The sequence below is a fragment of the Gobio gobio genome (assembly GCF_949357685.1).
Source record: "Gobio gobio genome assembly, chromosome: 6".
Lineage (NCBI taxonomy): Eukaryota > Metazoa > Chordata > Actinopteri > Cypriniformes > Gobionidae > Gobio > Gobio gobio.
Window position 1 is genome coordinate 23,705,778 of NC_137102.1, and position 17,650 is coordinate 23,723,427.

Here is a 17,650-nt window from a genome sequence, read left to right on the forward strand (position 1 = left end):
GATTGATCTTGCGATGCGCTCTGAGCGCTCAAATTATTTTTCTGGGGCCATGAAAAATATCATTTTCTAAGAATTAATTAATGATCAATAAGGAAACTGATTGAATGATTGTAATTTTAATGTAGCTACATCAAGTTAATCTATTTAACTGATTCAAATATTCATAATTAATCATAATGAGTTATGAATAATTATTCATATTTCCCCTCAGCGCTAAATCAGCAGTCATGTTGGAACAGGAAGGGGCCATCCCCAAACTGGCCCCACAAAGTTGGGAACATGAAATTGTCAAAAATGTCTTGGTATGCTGAAGCATTAAGAGATCCTTTCACTGGAACTAAGGGGCCAAGCCCAACCCCTGAAAAACAACCCCACACCATAATCACCCCTCTACCAAACTTTACACTTGGCACAATGCAGTCAGGCAAGTACCGTTCTCCTGGCAACCGCCAAACCCAGACTCATCCATCGGATAGCCAGACAGAGAAGCGTGATTCGTCACTCCTGAGATCACCTCTCCACTGCTCTAGAGTCCAGTGGCGGCCAGCTTTACATCGCTGCATCTGATGCTTTGCATTGCACTTGGTGATATAAGGCTTGGATGCAGCTGCTCGGCCATGGAAACCCATTCCATGAAGCTCTCTGTGCACTGGTCTTGAGCTAATCTAAAGGCCACACAAGGCTTGGAGGTCTGTAGCTACTGACTGCAGAAAGTTGGTGACTTCTGCGCACTGTGCGCCTCAGCATGCGCTGACCCCGCCATGCGATTTTACGTGGCTTTTGTTTCCAATTGCTTCCACTTTGTTATAATACCACTAACAGTTGACCGTGAAAACAAAGTTATGACAAAAAGATTCTGCACTACACCGATTTCTAGGTCACTAATTAAATAAGCAGACGTGTGACTGATCTTATGACTCTTTATACAGACGGTTCTTGCTTCCATTGAATCTCAAGCTGGAGAACAGAATCATCAGGTTTTACGCAAACTTGTGTTCAAGCAGCTTCAGGGAGACAAACCAAATGCTACATTTTGGCATTACATTTGTCTCAACTTTAATTTTTCTTTTAATTTAAGTTTTCTGCTCAGGTTACTTGTGTGCGTAGAACAATATAAGACTAGAAACTTAATGCAATGCTCGACACAGAGAGGCAGTGTTTCTGCATTCATAGAGATTCATAAGCACAGATGGAAAACACCAAAACTACTATCAAAATATAGTTTATTCTGGACTTTTCATTTGATCGGACTCAAATCACAATAGTCAAATCAACATCGCAGTAAGTGATTTCTGCAGGAGAGTGAGCAAAATAAGAAAAATAACTAAAACAAAAGAGAAAGAAGAGGGAAAAAAGATTAAAGATTAAGTGAGACAAAAATCACTGAACAAGTATTTGCATGGTCCAAGACGTTTTGATATGCCCATGTACATGCTTTTGCTGAGAGCTAAAAACAACATTAGAATTACAAAAGATTTTAAAGTACAAAATTTCAAAGGGTTGTGGACACAGCAAGCCGAGTGCTAGGCGTTGAGGACCGAGAGAAGCAAACGCTTACACACACACTGTAAAAGGTAAATCTCTTTCAAATTAAAACATTATAAAATACCATTCCACTGTCATAGACAATATAATAAATAGCACATTTTCGTACAATCTACTCGTTGATTATATTAGAGCAAGCTTCAAAATACTCATCTCTTTAAAAAAAAAAAGCAAAAAAAAAAGCAAAACAAAATTCAGGACATTTGGATATTCTTAGGAGGGGATACAGATTATAGTTGATCCATGGGGAAAGAAAGGCATTTGTTAGCATTTTGGATTATTTTCATATCTAAAAACAAACTATTACATAAGTTTGAAAACCAGCCGCCTCATCCTCTAATTATCTGGTTCATTCAAGTAAATGTTTAATGTCACTCAAGTAATTTCAGTCCAAAAGATAAAAGATGTTTTAAGTGCTCATTGGATTTCATGGGAGTAGGTCTAAAGTGCTGACAGGTGACATGAGTGTGCTGGATAAAAGCTGCTTCTCTGGACTATGACTGTCTAATGGTATTTTATAAAGACACGTGACAGCGTCTAGCAAATTCTAAATCAATGTGTCGTTATCCTGACGAAATCATGCTGCGAGAAATCCAAAATGTTAACGGAGGTTACGTTAAAATCCATCCTTTATAACAGCAGCATCCCTGTGGACACATTTACGTTTTTTACGTTCTTCACCACGCAATGTCATTTTACAAACAAACAAAAATAGTTGGCAAAACCGCAACGCCTCATCTTGACTTTGGACTTTCGAAGTCTATGGAAGCTCGTTTCTGCCACGGAATAAAACATTCCTTTTAGCGAATTTTTCCCTCAGAATTGAAAGATAGAAACTCGTAATTGCCAGATGTAAAGTCAGAATTGCGAGATATTAACTATAAACAGAATTAAGAGTTAATATCGCAATTCTGGCTTTATATCTCGCAATTCCGACGTCCTTTCTCAGAATTGTAACATATAAACTCGCAATTCTGTTAATATCTCGCAATTCTGACTTCTTTTCTCAGATTGGTAAGATATAAGCTCGCAATTCTGTTAACATCTCACAATTCCGACTTTATATCTCACAATTCCGACATTATATCTCACAATTCCGACTTCTTTTCTCAGAATTGTAAGATATAAACTCGCAATTCTGTTAATATCTCACAATTCCGACTTCTTTTCTCAGATTTGTAAGATATAAACTTGCAATTCTTTTAATATCTCACAATTCCGACTTTATATCTCACAATTCCGACTTATTTTCTCAGATTTGTAAGATATAAACTTGCAATTCTTTTAATATCTTACAATTCCGACTTTATATCTCACAATTCCGACTTTATATCTCACAATTCCGACTTCATAGCTCACAATTCCGACTTCATATCTCACAATTCCGACTTCTTTTCTCAGAATTGTAAGACATAAACTCGCAATTCTGTTAATATCTTACAATTCCGACTTTATATCTCATAATTGTGAGATACAAACTTTTTACAATTGAGTTATAAAGTCTATTTCTGAGGGAAAAAAGGACAGATTTCCCCCCCCTCAGAATTGCTAGTTTATATCTCATAGTTCTGACTTTATAACTCGCAATTGCGTTATAGTCACAATTGTGCAGTTCTGAGAAAAAAAACCCTCATACTTGCAAGTTATAAAGTCAGAATTATGTGATATAAAGTTGCAATTTCGTGTTATAAAAAGTCAGAAATGTAAGATACTCGCAATTCTTTTTATAGTTTAAATATAAACGACTTTATATCTACCTTATCTCAAAATTGTGATATATAAACTTGCTATTGCAAGTTATAAAGTCAGAATTGTGAGTTTATATCACTCAATTCTGACTTTATAACTCCCAATTGCGTTATAAAGTAAGAATTAAGTGATACAAACTCACAATTCTGACTTTAAAACTTGCAATTGCGGAAAAAAAAGTCAGAATTGTGAGAATAAAAAGCAATTAACTTTTTATTCTGCGGTGGAAACAAGCTTCCATATGAGTCCACTTCCCTGCTGACTGACTGAAAGTGAATAAAAACCGCACTGACCCATAATTCTGTCACTCGCGTGAAGCCATAGACTACTAATGCGGTTACAGTCGTGCGCACATACCGAGCACTAAAAGTGTAATGACCAAACCGAAGGATCATTCGAAGCTCATACCTCTAGAGAAAAGCAGGAAATGACAGCAATACGTAGCACTAAAGAAAGAACATTAAATCTGAGGAACAAATCGCTGTCATCAACATTTTTAAGTGAGCCGTCATCTAGGAGGAAGGTAAAAGGTAAAAGGATATTAATTGGAATCAACGAAAGGAATGAATAACCTGATAGCTATAGTTTCTGTAACACAAGAGTGAGAGTTGAATGTGCCGTTGTGTTTTTAGGGTGGGCCTATCAGATATTTTAACCGTACAGGCTTCACCCATTCATGCACTGCAAGTTCATTTTTGTCTTACCACAAAGTTGCATAGGTTGTACAAAATAACACAGGGCATTCGTGTTTGAAAATATAGTTGAGTAATTTAATAGGCTTTCTGTACTCGTAGAACTCTTAAAAAAAAAAAGAATCAAATTATCTCTCAAAGTTTGGCAAAAAAAAATAAAAATCCTTGAGCATTTTTTGGAGAACAGTTCCAAAGTCGCAGAGCCACTAAACATACAGTGCCAATACTCTGAATTGTCAATATCATACGGCCATGAGATGGCCATATTCTGCTCTTTAGCTCATGCAGTTACGCCTAAACCATCGTTGGAGTGCTGACGTGTACAATATGCACACGACAGCGGCGTGAACCTCAGGCCTCTGGGTTTGGAATGATGAACACAGGAACTAATGAGCTGTGTGTGTGTGTGTGTGTGTGTGTGTGTGTGTGCACATGCGGTGTATCTCTCATGTGTCGAGCGTGTCTTTACATAACAGTCCTTGAGCACGCTGATCTGGTGAGTGTCTTAAGCTTCACAGGTCCGTATTGTGATGGAGCTGAGGGACCGCTGGTCTGGGCTGTGGTCTGGCACCTCACGTGTGGTCTACAGCAGTGGATGATGGGCCAGGGACAGTCTGTAAATTTGGCTATGCACACATTCATAGTCGGTCCATGGCTTCCCATAGGCAGTGTCATTTCCTTAGGTCTAATACACAAACCTGAGATGGGGGAAGAAAACATATTGGCAGTCAATCAATGGGCAGTGACATTAATCCTTACGGTAAATGTTATACCTCCTAAAAATTAGGGCTGCACAATTTGGAGATTTTTTTGGTGATTATGTGTCATTATGGCTATAACACAACAACAATAACAATTAAACAAAACAATAATAATACAAATATTTTTAAATAATCTAAAGATTGCTAAATAAAAACATTACTTTTGAAATATTTCACTGTAAAATAAACAATATGAGTATTTAAAAGGGGTCATGACATGAGATCAAATTTGCATTGATGCTGTATCGGTCAAGTCTGCATTTCTATGATTAAAAAAAATACAGATTTAAAATAATGGTTTTCTATTTTATTATACTTTAAAATATAATTTATTTCTGTAATGCAAAGCTGAATTTTCAGCGTCATTATTCCAGTCTTCAGTGTCACATGATCGTTCTGAAATCATTTTAATATGCTGATTTGATGATCAAGAAACAATTATCATCATCAATGTTGAAAACATTTGTGCAGCTTAATATTTTTATGGAAACTTTTCAGGATTCATTGATGAATAAAAGGTTAAAAGGAACAGCATTTATTCAAAACAGACATCTTTTCTAACAATAATAATCTTCTTAATGTAATATTAATTACTTTAAAAAAATCAATTTAACATATCCTTGCTGAATAAAAGTATTAATTTCCTTCCAAAAAAAGAAAGAAAAAAAAAACCCCCTTTGAACAGTAGTGTATATTGTTAAAATATTTATATTTTGAAATAAATGCTTTTCTTTTCTTTTCAGTCATCAATGAATCCTGAAAAAAGCATTAAAAAAGACATTAGGCAACACAACTGTTCCCAACATTGATAATAAATCAGCATATTAGAATGATTTCTGAAGGATCATGTGACAGTGACTACGTTTACATGGACAGCAGTAATCTAATTATTGACCTTACTCTGAATAAGACAATAATCTGATTAAGGCGTTTACATGAGTTGCTTTTAGAATATTACGTTCATGTTCCCGTTTTACATGTTACAGAACATAGTTTGATTAATGGTACGTCATTACGTACCCATGCCACGCTACGCTGTCCGGGGTCCAATCATAGCGCGACTTTCGTAGGTCTGTTCAAATCAATGGGCTCAGGCAACCCACTGTAACTTTACCTGCGGGTGTCGCTGTTGGACAGTGTGACTTTATAAAAACGAGTGATTTTTATACTTTTATATATATATATATATATATATATATATATATATATATATATATATATATAGTTTTATTTTTTGTAATATTAAATATTGTCTTTCAGGTTTTTTTAAGAGACACTGCCCATCTTGCCTCCTTCTTGACAGCCTACATTTCGAATAATAGTTTTGATAAATGATGAAAATGTGATGAAAAGGTTTCAAAATCGTGATTGTTTGGATTGTTGTTTTTTTCTGCCATCGAGCCACAAGCGTTCACTGAATGGCATATGGCTCGCAAGCCTAGAGGTTCCCGACCGCTGTTGTAAGCAGACAAATATGAATCTGGGATTACAGATACAAAATGATCGTATTTTACTTTTAAAATGAGCATTATTGCAACACAAAGAAAAAAAATATAGAGGAGGCCGTGTCCGAGTGAGCAGAGTTTTTACGGTCTATGAGCAAGACACGCAGTCACGCACCATAGCAACACGTCATGGCAACGACATTTCAGACTGAAAGATACGTAAAAGATAAACGGGAATTTAAGCGCATTGTTTTGTACGTGCGGTTATATTAATTATAATTCAAATTCTGTTTTATTTGTCACAATATTATTGATGATTGTTTAGAGGGGCACTTTATATACTTTTGATACGAGCCCCCAAAGCCCTCCCCTCTGCACTTGCCTGGTGTGTGTGTGTGTGTGTGTGTGTGTGTGTGTGTGTGTGTGTGTGTGTGTGACCTGTCACAAAACGCGGCGGAAACTCCTTCACGACGTTAATAGTTAGATTAAGGTGTGTACATGTCTACAATGCACTTAGATAATGCGACTAAAATAGGCATACTCCACATGTCTTAATTCGATTTTTGTTTAATTCGAGTATGGCTTTAACCGGATTAAGGTAATTAGAAATCGCTGTTTACATGGTAGTTTCTTAATCAGAGTATGGTCTTAATCAGATTAATATCGGAGTATTGTTGTCCATGTAAACGTACTGAGTGTGACTGAAGGCTGGAATAATGAGCAACCAACTGTACTGGATCTGATAGCAGCTGCATCACAAATGGTAAATAAATGATTCCACAATGCTTTGTCTGTTAAATTACAGTTTGGATAATGTTTTCAAAACACTCGCATGCAATAGTGAGTGGGCATTGATACTGTTTCCTATGCAGTGTCTGTTTCCCCATCATAAAATTTATGAGAGGAAATTTCGGCCGTTAAACATTTATGGCTGTTTACTGCTACCTTAAACAGGGTTCCTACACATTTTTGACTTCAAAATTCCATACTTCTGACTACTTCTGACATACTTTTGACTTCTTACCAATCAATTTTTCAGACCATATTTAATATTAATGGTTCATACAGTATTTTCAGCATTATTTTTGGTAAATAGTAGAATCATGCAAATTATTCTTTTTACAGTGATGCATGCACTTACATAATGAGAAGAAACCTAAAATGCTTAACTTGCATAATATTCACCTCTGACACATGACTTTGTACTTTACTGTTTGGTGATTATGCAACATCAGACCACAGTTAAAGTATCAGTCTGATTTAGATGATTGTTTGCCGATTTATCTGTTGATGGTTTGAGAGGCACACGCACATTTATCAGTCGGCCGTGTTCGAAAATCAAACAATCACTAAACTTCTGCCACTAAAAACACTCTGCTTGTAGGGATTCGATTCCATATGATTGACATAAAAACTGATCATTTCAGACAGAGGATCAGAAGGGAGGTTGAAAATAATTGTTTTTCCAACTGTATATACACTATATTGCCAAAAGTTTTTGGACACCCCTCCAAATCATTGAATTCGGGTGTTCCAATCACTTCCATGGCCACAGGTGTACAAAATCAAGCACCAAGGCATGCAGACTGCTTCTACAAACATTTGTGAAAGAATGGGTTGCTCTCAGGAGCTCAGTGAATTCAAGCATGGTACCGTAATAGGTTGCCACCTGTGCAATAAGTCCATTCGTGAAATTTCCTCACTACTAAATATTCCACGGTCAACTGTTAGTGGTATTATAACAAAGTGGAAGCAATTGGGAAACACAGCAACTCAGCCATGAAGTGGTAGGCCACGTAAAATCACAGAGCGGGGTCAGCGCATGCCAAGGTGCAAGGTGCGCAGAAGTCGCCAAGTCAATAGCTACAGACCTCAAAACTTTGTGTGGCCTTCAGATTAGCTCAAGACCAGTGAACAGAGAGCTTCTTGGAATGGGTTTCCATGGTTTCCAAGCCTTACATCAACAAGCACTCTGAACTCTAGAGCAGTGGAGACGTGTTCTCTGGAGTGATGAACCACACTTTTCTGTCTGGCAATCTGATGGACGAGTCTGGGTTTGGTGGTTGCCAGGAGAACGGTACTTGCCTGGCTGCTTTGTGCCAAGTGTAAAGTTTGGTGGAAGCAGGGTTATGGTGTGAGGTTGTTTTTCAGGGGTTGGGCTTGGCCCCTTGTTCCAGTGAAAGGAACACTTAATGCTTCAGCATACCAAGACATTTTGGACAATTTCATGCTTCCAACTTTGTGGGAATAGTTTGGGGATGGCCCCTTCCTGTTCCAACATGACTGCGCACCAGTGCACAAAGCAAGGTCCATAAAGACATGGATGAGCGAGTTTGGTGTGGAGGAACTTGACTGGCCTGCACAGAGCCCTGACCTCATGCCGATAGAACACCTTTGGGAAGAATTAGAGCGGAGACTGCAAGCCAGGCCTTCTCGTCCAACATCAGTGCCTGACCTCACAAATGTGCTTCTAGAAGAATGGTCAAAAAGTCCCATAAACACACTCCTAAACCCTGTGGAAAGCCTTCCTCGAAGAGTTGAAGCTGTTATAGCTGCAAAAGGTGGGCAAACTTTATGTTAAACCCTACGGATTAAGAATGGGATGTCATTAAAGTTCATGTGCATGTAAAGGCAGACGTCCGAAAACCTTTTTTGGCAATATAGTGTATTTATACAAAAATTAACTGACTTGTTAATGTTAATGTCGTGTGTTATATAACACATTAAATAATCAAGACATCACTAAGAGGTTAAGTAGAATTAATAATCTATCTATCTATCTATCTATCTATCTATCTATCTATCTATCTATCTATCTATCTATCTATCTATCTATCTATCTATCTATCTATCTATCTATCTATCTATCTATCTATCTATCTATCTATCTATCTATCTATCTATCTATCTATCTATCTATCTATCTATCTATCTATATATATATGCTAATAGTGTGCATATATTTAGCGAAAGAGTTGATTTCTCTAGTGAACTAACAGCTGTGGACACTGAACGACTTCTGAGGTAAAAGATGCTGCGTGACACTGTTTACAAGTTGTTTGACATCTTTTTTCCACGGTTGAAACACTGATTGAGCGATTACACGACATATGATACGTTTCAGTAAGTGTTCATGTATCCTCAACATACCTTAAGATATTAATTAATGTTTATTCTTCTGGAAGAGATGATCGTGTTCACTTGCGCACGCGCAGCGGCCACTTGAATTGACGCGCCTATACAGTGATCAGTTGTCACATTAAAGAGCGTCAAAACGGCATTTATCTTTTGAATTTCGTGATGAAATGGACTGAATAATTAATATGTTCGAGTGGGAACTAGGATTGAAGTGTGTTCCGCACTTGAAACAAGCAGACTGTTAACTGTTAAAGATTGCATTCGGAACCGTTCGGTACACACGCTCACCGAACCGAAAACCCTGTACCGAAATGGTTCGGTACGAATACGTGTACCGTTACACCCCTAATATACACTCACCTAAAGGATTATTAGGAACACCTGTTCAATTTCTCATTAATGCAATTATCTAATCAACCAATCACATGGCAGTTGCTTCAATGCATTTAGGTGTGTGGTCCTGGTCAAAATCTCCTGAACTCCAAACTGAATGTCAGAATGGGAAAGAAAGGTGATTTAAGCAATTTTGAGCGTGGCATGGTTGTTGGTGCCAGACGGGCCGGTCTGAGTATTTCACAATCTGCTCAGTTACTGGGATTTTCACGCACAACCATTTCTAGGGTTTACAAAGAATGGTGTGAAAAAGGAAAAATATCCAGTATGCGGCAGTCCTGTGGGCGAAAATGCCTTATTGATGCTAGAGGTCAGTGGAGAATGGGCCGACTGATTCAAGCTGATAGAAGAGCAACTTTGACTGAAATAACCACTCGTTACAACCGAGGTATGCAGCAAAGCATTTGTGAAGCCACAACACGCACAACCTTGAGGCGGATGGGCTACAACAGCAGAAGACCCCACCGGGTACCACTCATCTCCACTACAAATAGGAAAAAGAGGCTACAATTTGCACGAGCTCACCAAAATTGGACAGTTGAAGACTGGAAAAATGTTGCCTGGTCTGATGAGTCTCGATTTCTGTTGAGACATTCAGATGGTTGAGTCAGAATTTGGCGTAAACAAAATGAGAACATGGATCCATCATGCCTTGTTACCACTGTAGGCTGGTGGTGGTGGTGTAATGGTGTGGGGGATGTTTTCTTGGCACACTTTAGGCCCCTTAGTGCCAATTGGGCATTGTTTAAATGCCACGGCCTACCTGAGCATTGTTTCTGACCATGTCCATCCCTTTATGACCACCATGTACCCATCCTCTGATGGCTACTTCCAGCAGGATAATGCACCATGTCACAAAGCTCAAATCATTTCAAATTGGTTTCTTGAACATGACAATGAGTTCACAGTACTAAAATGGCCCCCACACTCACCAGATCTCAACCTAATAGAGCATCTTTGGGATGTGGTGGAACGGGAGCTTTGTGCCCTGGATGTGCATCCCAGAAATCTCCATCAACTGCAAGATGCTATCCTATCAATATGGGCCAACATTTCTAAAGAATGCTTTCAGCACCTTGTTTAATCAATGCCACATAGGATTAAAGCAGTTCTGAAGGTGAAAGGGTATTAGTAAGGTGTTCCTAATAATCATTTAGGTGAGTGTATATACAGTCAGATCCATAAATATTGGGACATTGACACAATTCTAATCTTTTTGACTCTATACACCACCACAATGGATTTGAAATTAACTGCAGACCTTTAGCTTTAATTTGAGGGTATTTACATCCAAATCAGGTGAACGGTGTAGGAATTACAACAGTTTGTATATGTGCCTCCCACTTTTTAAGGGACCAAAAGTAATGGGACAGATTAACAATCATAAATCAAACTTTCACTTTTTAATACTTGGTTGCAAATCCTTTGCAGTCAATTACAGCCTGAAGTATGGAACGCATCGACATCACCAGACACTGGGTTTAATCCCTGGTGATGCTCTGCCAGGCCTCTACTGCAACTGTCTTCATTTCCTGCTTGTTCTTGGGGCATTTTCCCTTCAGTCTTGTCTTCAAGCAAGTGAAATGCATGCTCAATCGGATTCAGGTCAGGTGATTGACTTGGCCATTGCATAACATTCCACTTCTTTCCCTTAAAAAACTCTTTGGCTGCTTTCGCAGTAAGCTTCGGGTCATTGTCCATCTGCACTGTGAAGCGCCATCCAATGAGTTCAAAAGCATTTGGCTGAATATGAGCAGATAATATTGCCCAAAACACTTCAGAATTCATCCTGCTGCTGTCGTCAGCAGTCACATCATCAATAAATACAAGAGAACCAGTTCCATTGGCAGCCATACATGCCCACGCCATGACACTACCACCACCATGCTTCACTGATAAGGTGGTATGCTTTGGATCATGAGCAGTTCCTTTCCTTCTCCATACTCTTCTCTTCCCATCACTCTGGTACAAGTTGATCTTGGTCTCATCGGTCCATAGGATGTTGTTCCAGAACTGTGAAGGCTTTTTTAGATGTTGTTTGGCAAACTCTAATCTGGCCTTCCTGTTTTTGAGGCTCACCAATGGTTTACATCTTGTGGTGAACCCTCTGTATTCACTCTGGTGAAGTCTTCTCTTGATTGTTGACTTTGACACACATACACCTACCTCCTGGAGAGTGTTCTTGATCTGGCCAACTGTTGTGAAGGGTGTTTCTTCACCAGGGAAAGAATTCTTCGGTCATCCACCACAGTTGTTTGCCGTGGTCTTCCGGGTCTTTTGGTGTTGGTGAGCTCACCGGTGCGTTCTTTCTTTTTAAGGATGTTCCAAATAGTTGATTTGGCCACACAAAGTTTTTCCCATCTCTCTGATGGGTTTGTTTTGTTTTTTTCAGCCTAATGATGGCTTGCTTCACTGATAGTGACAGCTCTTTGGATCTCATATTGAGAGTTGACAGCACAGTTTCCAAATGCAAATAGCACACTTGAAATGAACTCTGAACCTTTTATCTGCTCCTTGTAAATGGAGTAATGAGGGAATAACACAAACCTGGCCATGGAACAGCTGAGCAGCCAATTGTCCCATTACTTTTGGTCCCTTGAAAAGTGGGAGGCACATATACAAACTATTGTAATTCCTACACCGTTCACCTGATTTGGATGTAAATACCCTCAAATTAAAGCTTAAAGTCTGCAGTTAAAGCACATCTTGTTTGTTTAATTTCAAATCCATTGTGGTGGTGTATAGAGCCAAAAATATTAGAATTGTGTCGATGTCCCAATATTTATGGACCTGACTGTATATGAAGAGACAAGACATGTCATGGCCCCTTGAAGAAATGTTTTTACACATTACAACTGAAATGGATTGGCAATTTCTTTCTTTCTCCACATTAAATAAAACTCTTATTATTTTGACAGAAAACTGCAAGGAGACCTTAAAGTTTCTTTGGTTGAGAAGCACTTCTCATTGGAAGTACCGGAAGATGGTTGGCACAAATTCACGTTACAAGCAGATGAGCCGAGAGAAGTTTTTGTGTGGAGCTGCATTTACTGCAAAACAAGCCGCTCTTAGACACTGTTCATGCGCAAGAACTGAAAATAAACTGAAAACTGAAATACACATATCCATTTAATTAAATCAGAGCCTTTGTGATTTGATATATCAGACTTCGTTTTATTGCAAAAAATTGTGCAGCCCTACTAAAAACTATGATTGCTTTCAAACAGACTCAGCACATGCTGTATCTTCATAGTAATCTGAGCATGTTCAAGCAACTCTTCGCATTTTTGCTTTGCAACACAAACTCACCGATCCGTCTGATGCACTTGCGCCCACTTTGTCCCCAGTGGAGTTCCAGCATACTTCAAAAATGCCGCCTGTCCCTCTGTAGCTGTTGACTAAAGCACCACTCTGTAGGGCAGAAATTGAGACTTGCGTTGAGAACACCAGCCATGCAATGCAGCACAGTGACAGATCAATATATCAGTCAGGCCAGAAGGTGAAAACTCTATCTGCAACTAACGATTAACGTTAATCTGAAACTAAGAATATATCAAGTTTGAACACATTTGATTGACTTAGTCTGATGCTTAAACACCTGAAGTTAGTTTGTAGACAAATCTAAATTATGCCTAAATAGGGTGTAAACCGCTAAACTGAAGTTACTATTTGGAACATTTTAATAATAATTAATAAAAAGCCTCAAGGAGGTATAAAAGGTGCAGTAAGCGAAAACAAACAGACCCCTACCCAAAAGGATCACACCCCACACACAATCTTGATGACTCCACCCCCACATTCACGTACATGCTATGCAAGACAGGTAGGATTGGGTACCGTTACTGGAACATGAAATTCAGTACCGGTACCCAACAGTACCTTTTTTGGTACTTTAGGGATGTTTACCTCAATAACTGTATAGAAACTGCAAGTCATTTATAGACATGTTGTTCACATTAAGCATCGCTCGTTGTCTGCCATTGTCTGTGATGTTTGTATACAGAGATATTTACCAGTAAATAGTAGACTACTAGCTACTTAATTGCATTCATAAAAACAACCATTTTAATATATATATATATATATTTTTTAAATTTCATGTCTATGAAAAGATGTTGTGTATTTTCTGGTAATCAAATAAAGACATTAAACATTAATTTAATTTATGTTTTAAATTTAATTTAAAAAAAAAATTGGCAAACAAAGTGCTGCACAACAGCTTTATACTGTTAAAATGTATTATTCAATAGATTTATTACTTAAAAAAATAAAGTGTTGATAATTTATTATTATTATTATTATTATTATTATTATTATTACTACTACTACTACAACATTAATGTTAGTAGCCTATTATTATTACATTGAGACATATCTAAATTCAGTAATATATTTGTTAAACCAAACCTTTATTTTGACGGGTTGCTGTGAAGACCTTTGAGATTCTGTGCGTTTATGATATGGCGGTAGTTTTTTCTCAAATGAAACGGTAAAAAAAGAGTTTTGGCTCTGGAGAGGACGTTCATGCATTCAAGTCCTCGTATGAGATGGTGGAGATTGAAACACGCGGCCGTCACGCGTGATTCAGAGAGTGTGTGAGGTAAATTAAACCGTGTGTCTGCGCCATTCATTCACACAGAGACATGCAAGATTCGTATTTAAATAGTCTTTTTGCCTTTTTATATTCACAGACACTAGTCTATATCACCAGATATGTTCTCAGGTACTGAAATTTGGCCCCGATTGATTTAATGTGAATTAGGGCTGGGCGATATGACCAAAATCTCATATCACGATATAAGTAATCTCATATCCTGATAATAGGGGTGTAACGGTACACGTATTCGTATTGAACCGTTTCGGTAAAGGGCTTTCGGTACGGTGTGCTATTGAACGGTTATGAATGCAATCTTTAACAGTTAACAGTCGCCTTGTTTAAAGCGCGGAACAAACTTCAATCCGAGATCCCACACGAACATATTGAGTATTCAGTCCATTTTATCATGAAATTCAAACGATAAATGCCGTTTTAATGCTCTATAATGTGACGTGACTGATAGACGCGTATCAGTTCAACTTCAAGCGGCAGCGTGCTGCGCGCGAGTCGCGATCATCTCTTCTAAAGAATAAACATAAATTCATATCTTAAGGGATAGTTCACCCAAAAACGAGAATTATATACTTTTCTGCTTACCCCTAAGGCATGCAACGTCAACTGGCGGCCCGCGGGCCAAATCCGGCCCCAGGAATAGCCTTGTAAGAGCATAAAGTTTAGGGCTGGTCCGAATACCCTTTTTTGAGCTTCGAAGCTTCGGAGAGAGGGGCTGAACATATTTTTCTCTCTAATAGGCAGGAATCTGTGTCTGTATGTCCGTTTGCATCTTTATTATTTCGAGAACCGTTCATCCAATCGTCTTCACAAGGGAGTGCAGTGTCGCATTTGGTGCAATATAGATAGGACATGCCATCACTTCCCGTAGGTGAGGTCAAAATAGCGGCCGGGTCATAGATATGTATACATAGATTCCTCATTCGAGCGATCCACACCATGATCCACGCAGGCACTAATGAGGTATCTATGTATATATCTATGACCCGGCAGGAATTTTGACCTCTCCTACGGGAAGTGATGGCATGGCAGTCTGGAGAGCTAAAGCGTTCGTCTGATATGAGGTGATATATTTGCATAAATACCGTTCGGTTTCTCTCAGAAACCGATCATTTCGTGTCTTAAGACATCAATGTGTCGTCACGAGCTGCAGGGTTTAATTTGAAGTTGTCTGTCCATGTTTTTTTTACTCTAATAGAATTATACCCCATTGACAGGCATTATATGAGTGACACACAGCAACGGTTGGAGTTAAAAATCTTCATTTGTGTTCTACTGAAGAAACGAAGACACCTACATCTTGGATGCCTTAGGGGTAAGCAGAAAAACATAAAATTTTCGTTTTTTTGGGTGAACAATCCCTTTAAGGTATGTTGAGGATACATTACAACTTACTGAAACGTATAATATGTTGTGCAATCGCTCCATCTGTGTTTCAACTGCGGAAAGACAATAAACCGGCTTGTAAACAATGTCATGTAGAATCACGTTTACCTCAGAAGTCATTCAATGTCCACAGCTGTGAGTTCACTAGAGAGATTAACTCTTTCACTGAATACATGCACTATATTAGCCTATATATTCGTTATATTAGCCTACATATCGTCGCTGCCCGATGAAACTCACGTATGTCCAAAACGGTTACTTTTCAGGAAGTGAAAAAAACACCGTATTTCAAAAGCAGTTGAATGTAGCGTTGTCATACTTGGTACGGCATCTTTACATGTAACCATATTCTTGCCAGTGTAATGATATAATCCACATTATTCCAAAATTGAGTTTAAATGGACATACGTGCATATTTTACAGTAACGGTGGTCGATACGCGTTCTTCCAATCATTAATTAGAATGGCCAAGTCGCGTTTCATATTGACAGAGGAATACGCTCAGTTTATTAAATAGCCTACGTTTTAGTTTATTAAATACGCTTAGTTTATTTAAAATTAATTATAAATTTATTAAATGTCTCTTGCAAACTTTGAAGGGACAATGAATCAATACATAATATTCCCATGTCGGTTATTTCGGTTTTTAATCCAGTTAAGTGAAACAACAGTTTTCAACATTAATAATAATTTAAAAAAATTCTTGAGCTTTAGCATATGAGATTGATTTCTGAAGGATTATGTGACACTGAAGACTAGCGTAATCATGCTGTAAATTACATTAAAAAAATAAAAAAAATAAAAAATGGAAAACAGTATTTTTAAATTGCAGTAATATTGTGAAATACGTTTAGTGTATTTTTGATTAAATAAATCTAGCCTTTATTTTATTAATCTCATGTGAATAATATCTAACAAGTAACAGTTCGATAAACAGCCTACAGTACCTGCGTGTTCCAGATATGGACACACTTGTCGAAGGAGCCGCTGGCCAGGTGCCGCCCATCTGGGCTGAATGCCACACTGTAGACAGGCTCCTGGTGTTTGGTCAGCGTGTGGATGCAGGCGCCACGCTCTGCGTCCCACAAACGCACCGTTGAATCAAACGACGCGCTTTGGGCAGAAAATAAGAAGAAAAAACATTGCTCAATGTGTACACACACCACATACACCCACACCCCCACACTTTAAATTTAGCCAATAAATCTAAATTATCTTTAAAAAAGGACTGATGGCGGCTGGTTTTAAGTACCTGGCCAGCATGAGGTTGGCATTGGGGTTGTTGGTTCCAGGGCCAGTAGGGCTCCATTTGATGGTGTAGATCTCCTTACTATGGGCTTGCAGGTCATGAACACAAGTGTCCTGTTTCATGCTCCAAAGCTGATGTTCAACACAAAACACAACATTATTATAATACACTACCCATTGACAATGCAAACACAATAGAAAAGAGACATCAAAAGAGAGATGATGGCAGGTTGTTTGTAGCTCACTTTTAATGTCATGTCATCAGAGCAGGAGGCCAAGAGATTCCCTGTTGGATCCCATTTGATTGCATTGACTTCATTCTGAGGAAAAGGGGTTCAAATAATCAGTGATGTAATCAGTTAAGCATGCTTTACCCTATAATACTGTATCTATCATATTTGATGCATAGCTTATCCGTGCGCTTCAGAAAAAAAATGACTTAATATAATTCCTATTCCTAAGATTTTGCTGATTTTGTAATGACTAGAACAACATTTATACTGTTGTTGATATTTCATGCATTTCTGTGCTAGAAACGCAGAGATCTTGTGCTAGATTCACAGGGAATGCATGAACTTTAAATGGGTAGCTTAAATGCAGTGTAAAAGTGTCTGCCAAACAGTCAATGCAAAAAGTAAAAATAAGCAGATATTAATATACACACTCTATGTGAAATAGTAGAAT

The 17,650-nt window shown here is 38.2% G+C and overlaps 1 protein-coding gene across 3 annotated transcripts in view; it reads right to left on the bottom strand.

The window, feature by feature from the left end:
- Nucleotides 1-1,207: 1,207 nt before the first annotated feature.
- The window catches only part of tbl1xr1b (TBL1X/Y related 1b), a 39,110-nt gene continuing 22,667 nt past the window's right edge, over nucleotides 1,208-17,650 (bottom strand). For all 3 annotated transcript variants that reach the window (XM_079818405.1, XM_079818404.1, XM_079818406.1), the window contains 5 exons: nucleotides 17,212-17,286; nucleotides 16,971-17,098; nucleotides 16,666-16,831; nucleotides 13,033-13,134; nucleotides 1,208-4,684 (listed from right to left, as the gene is read on the bottom strand). In XM_079818405.1, coding sequence (XP_079674531.1) covers nucleotides 4,658-4,684; nucleotides 13,033-13,134; nucleotides 16,666-16,831; nucleotides 16,971-17,098; nucleotides 17,212-17,286 — 498 coding nt within the window. In that variant the 3' untranslated portion in view covers nucleotides 1,208-4,657. The remainder of the gene's footprint in view (nucleotides 4,685-13,032; nucleotides 13,135-16,665; nucleotides 16,832-16,970; nucleotides 17,099-17,211; nucleotides 17,287-17,650) is intronic.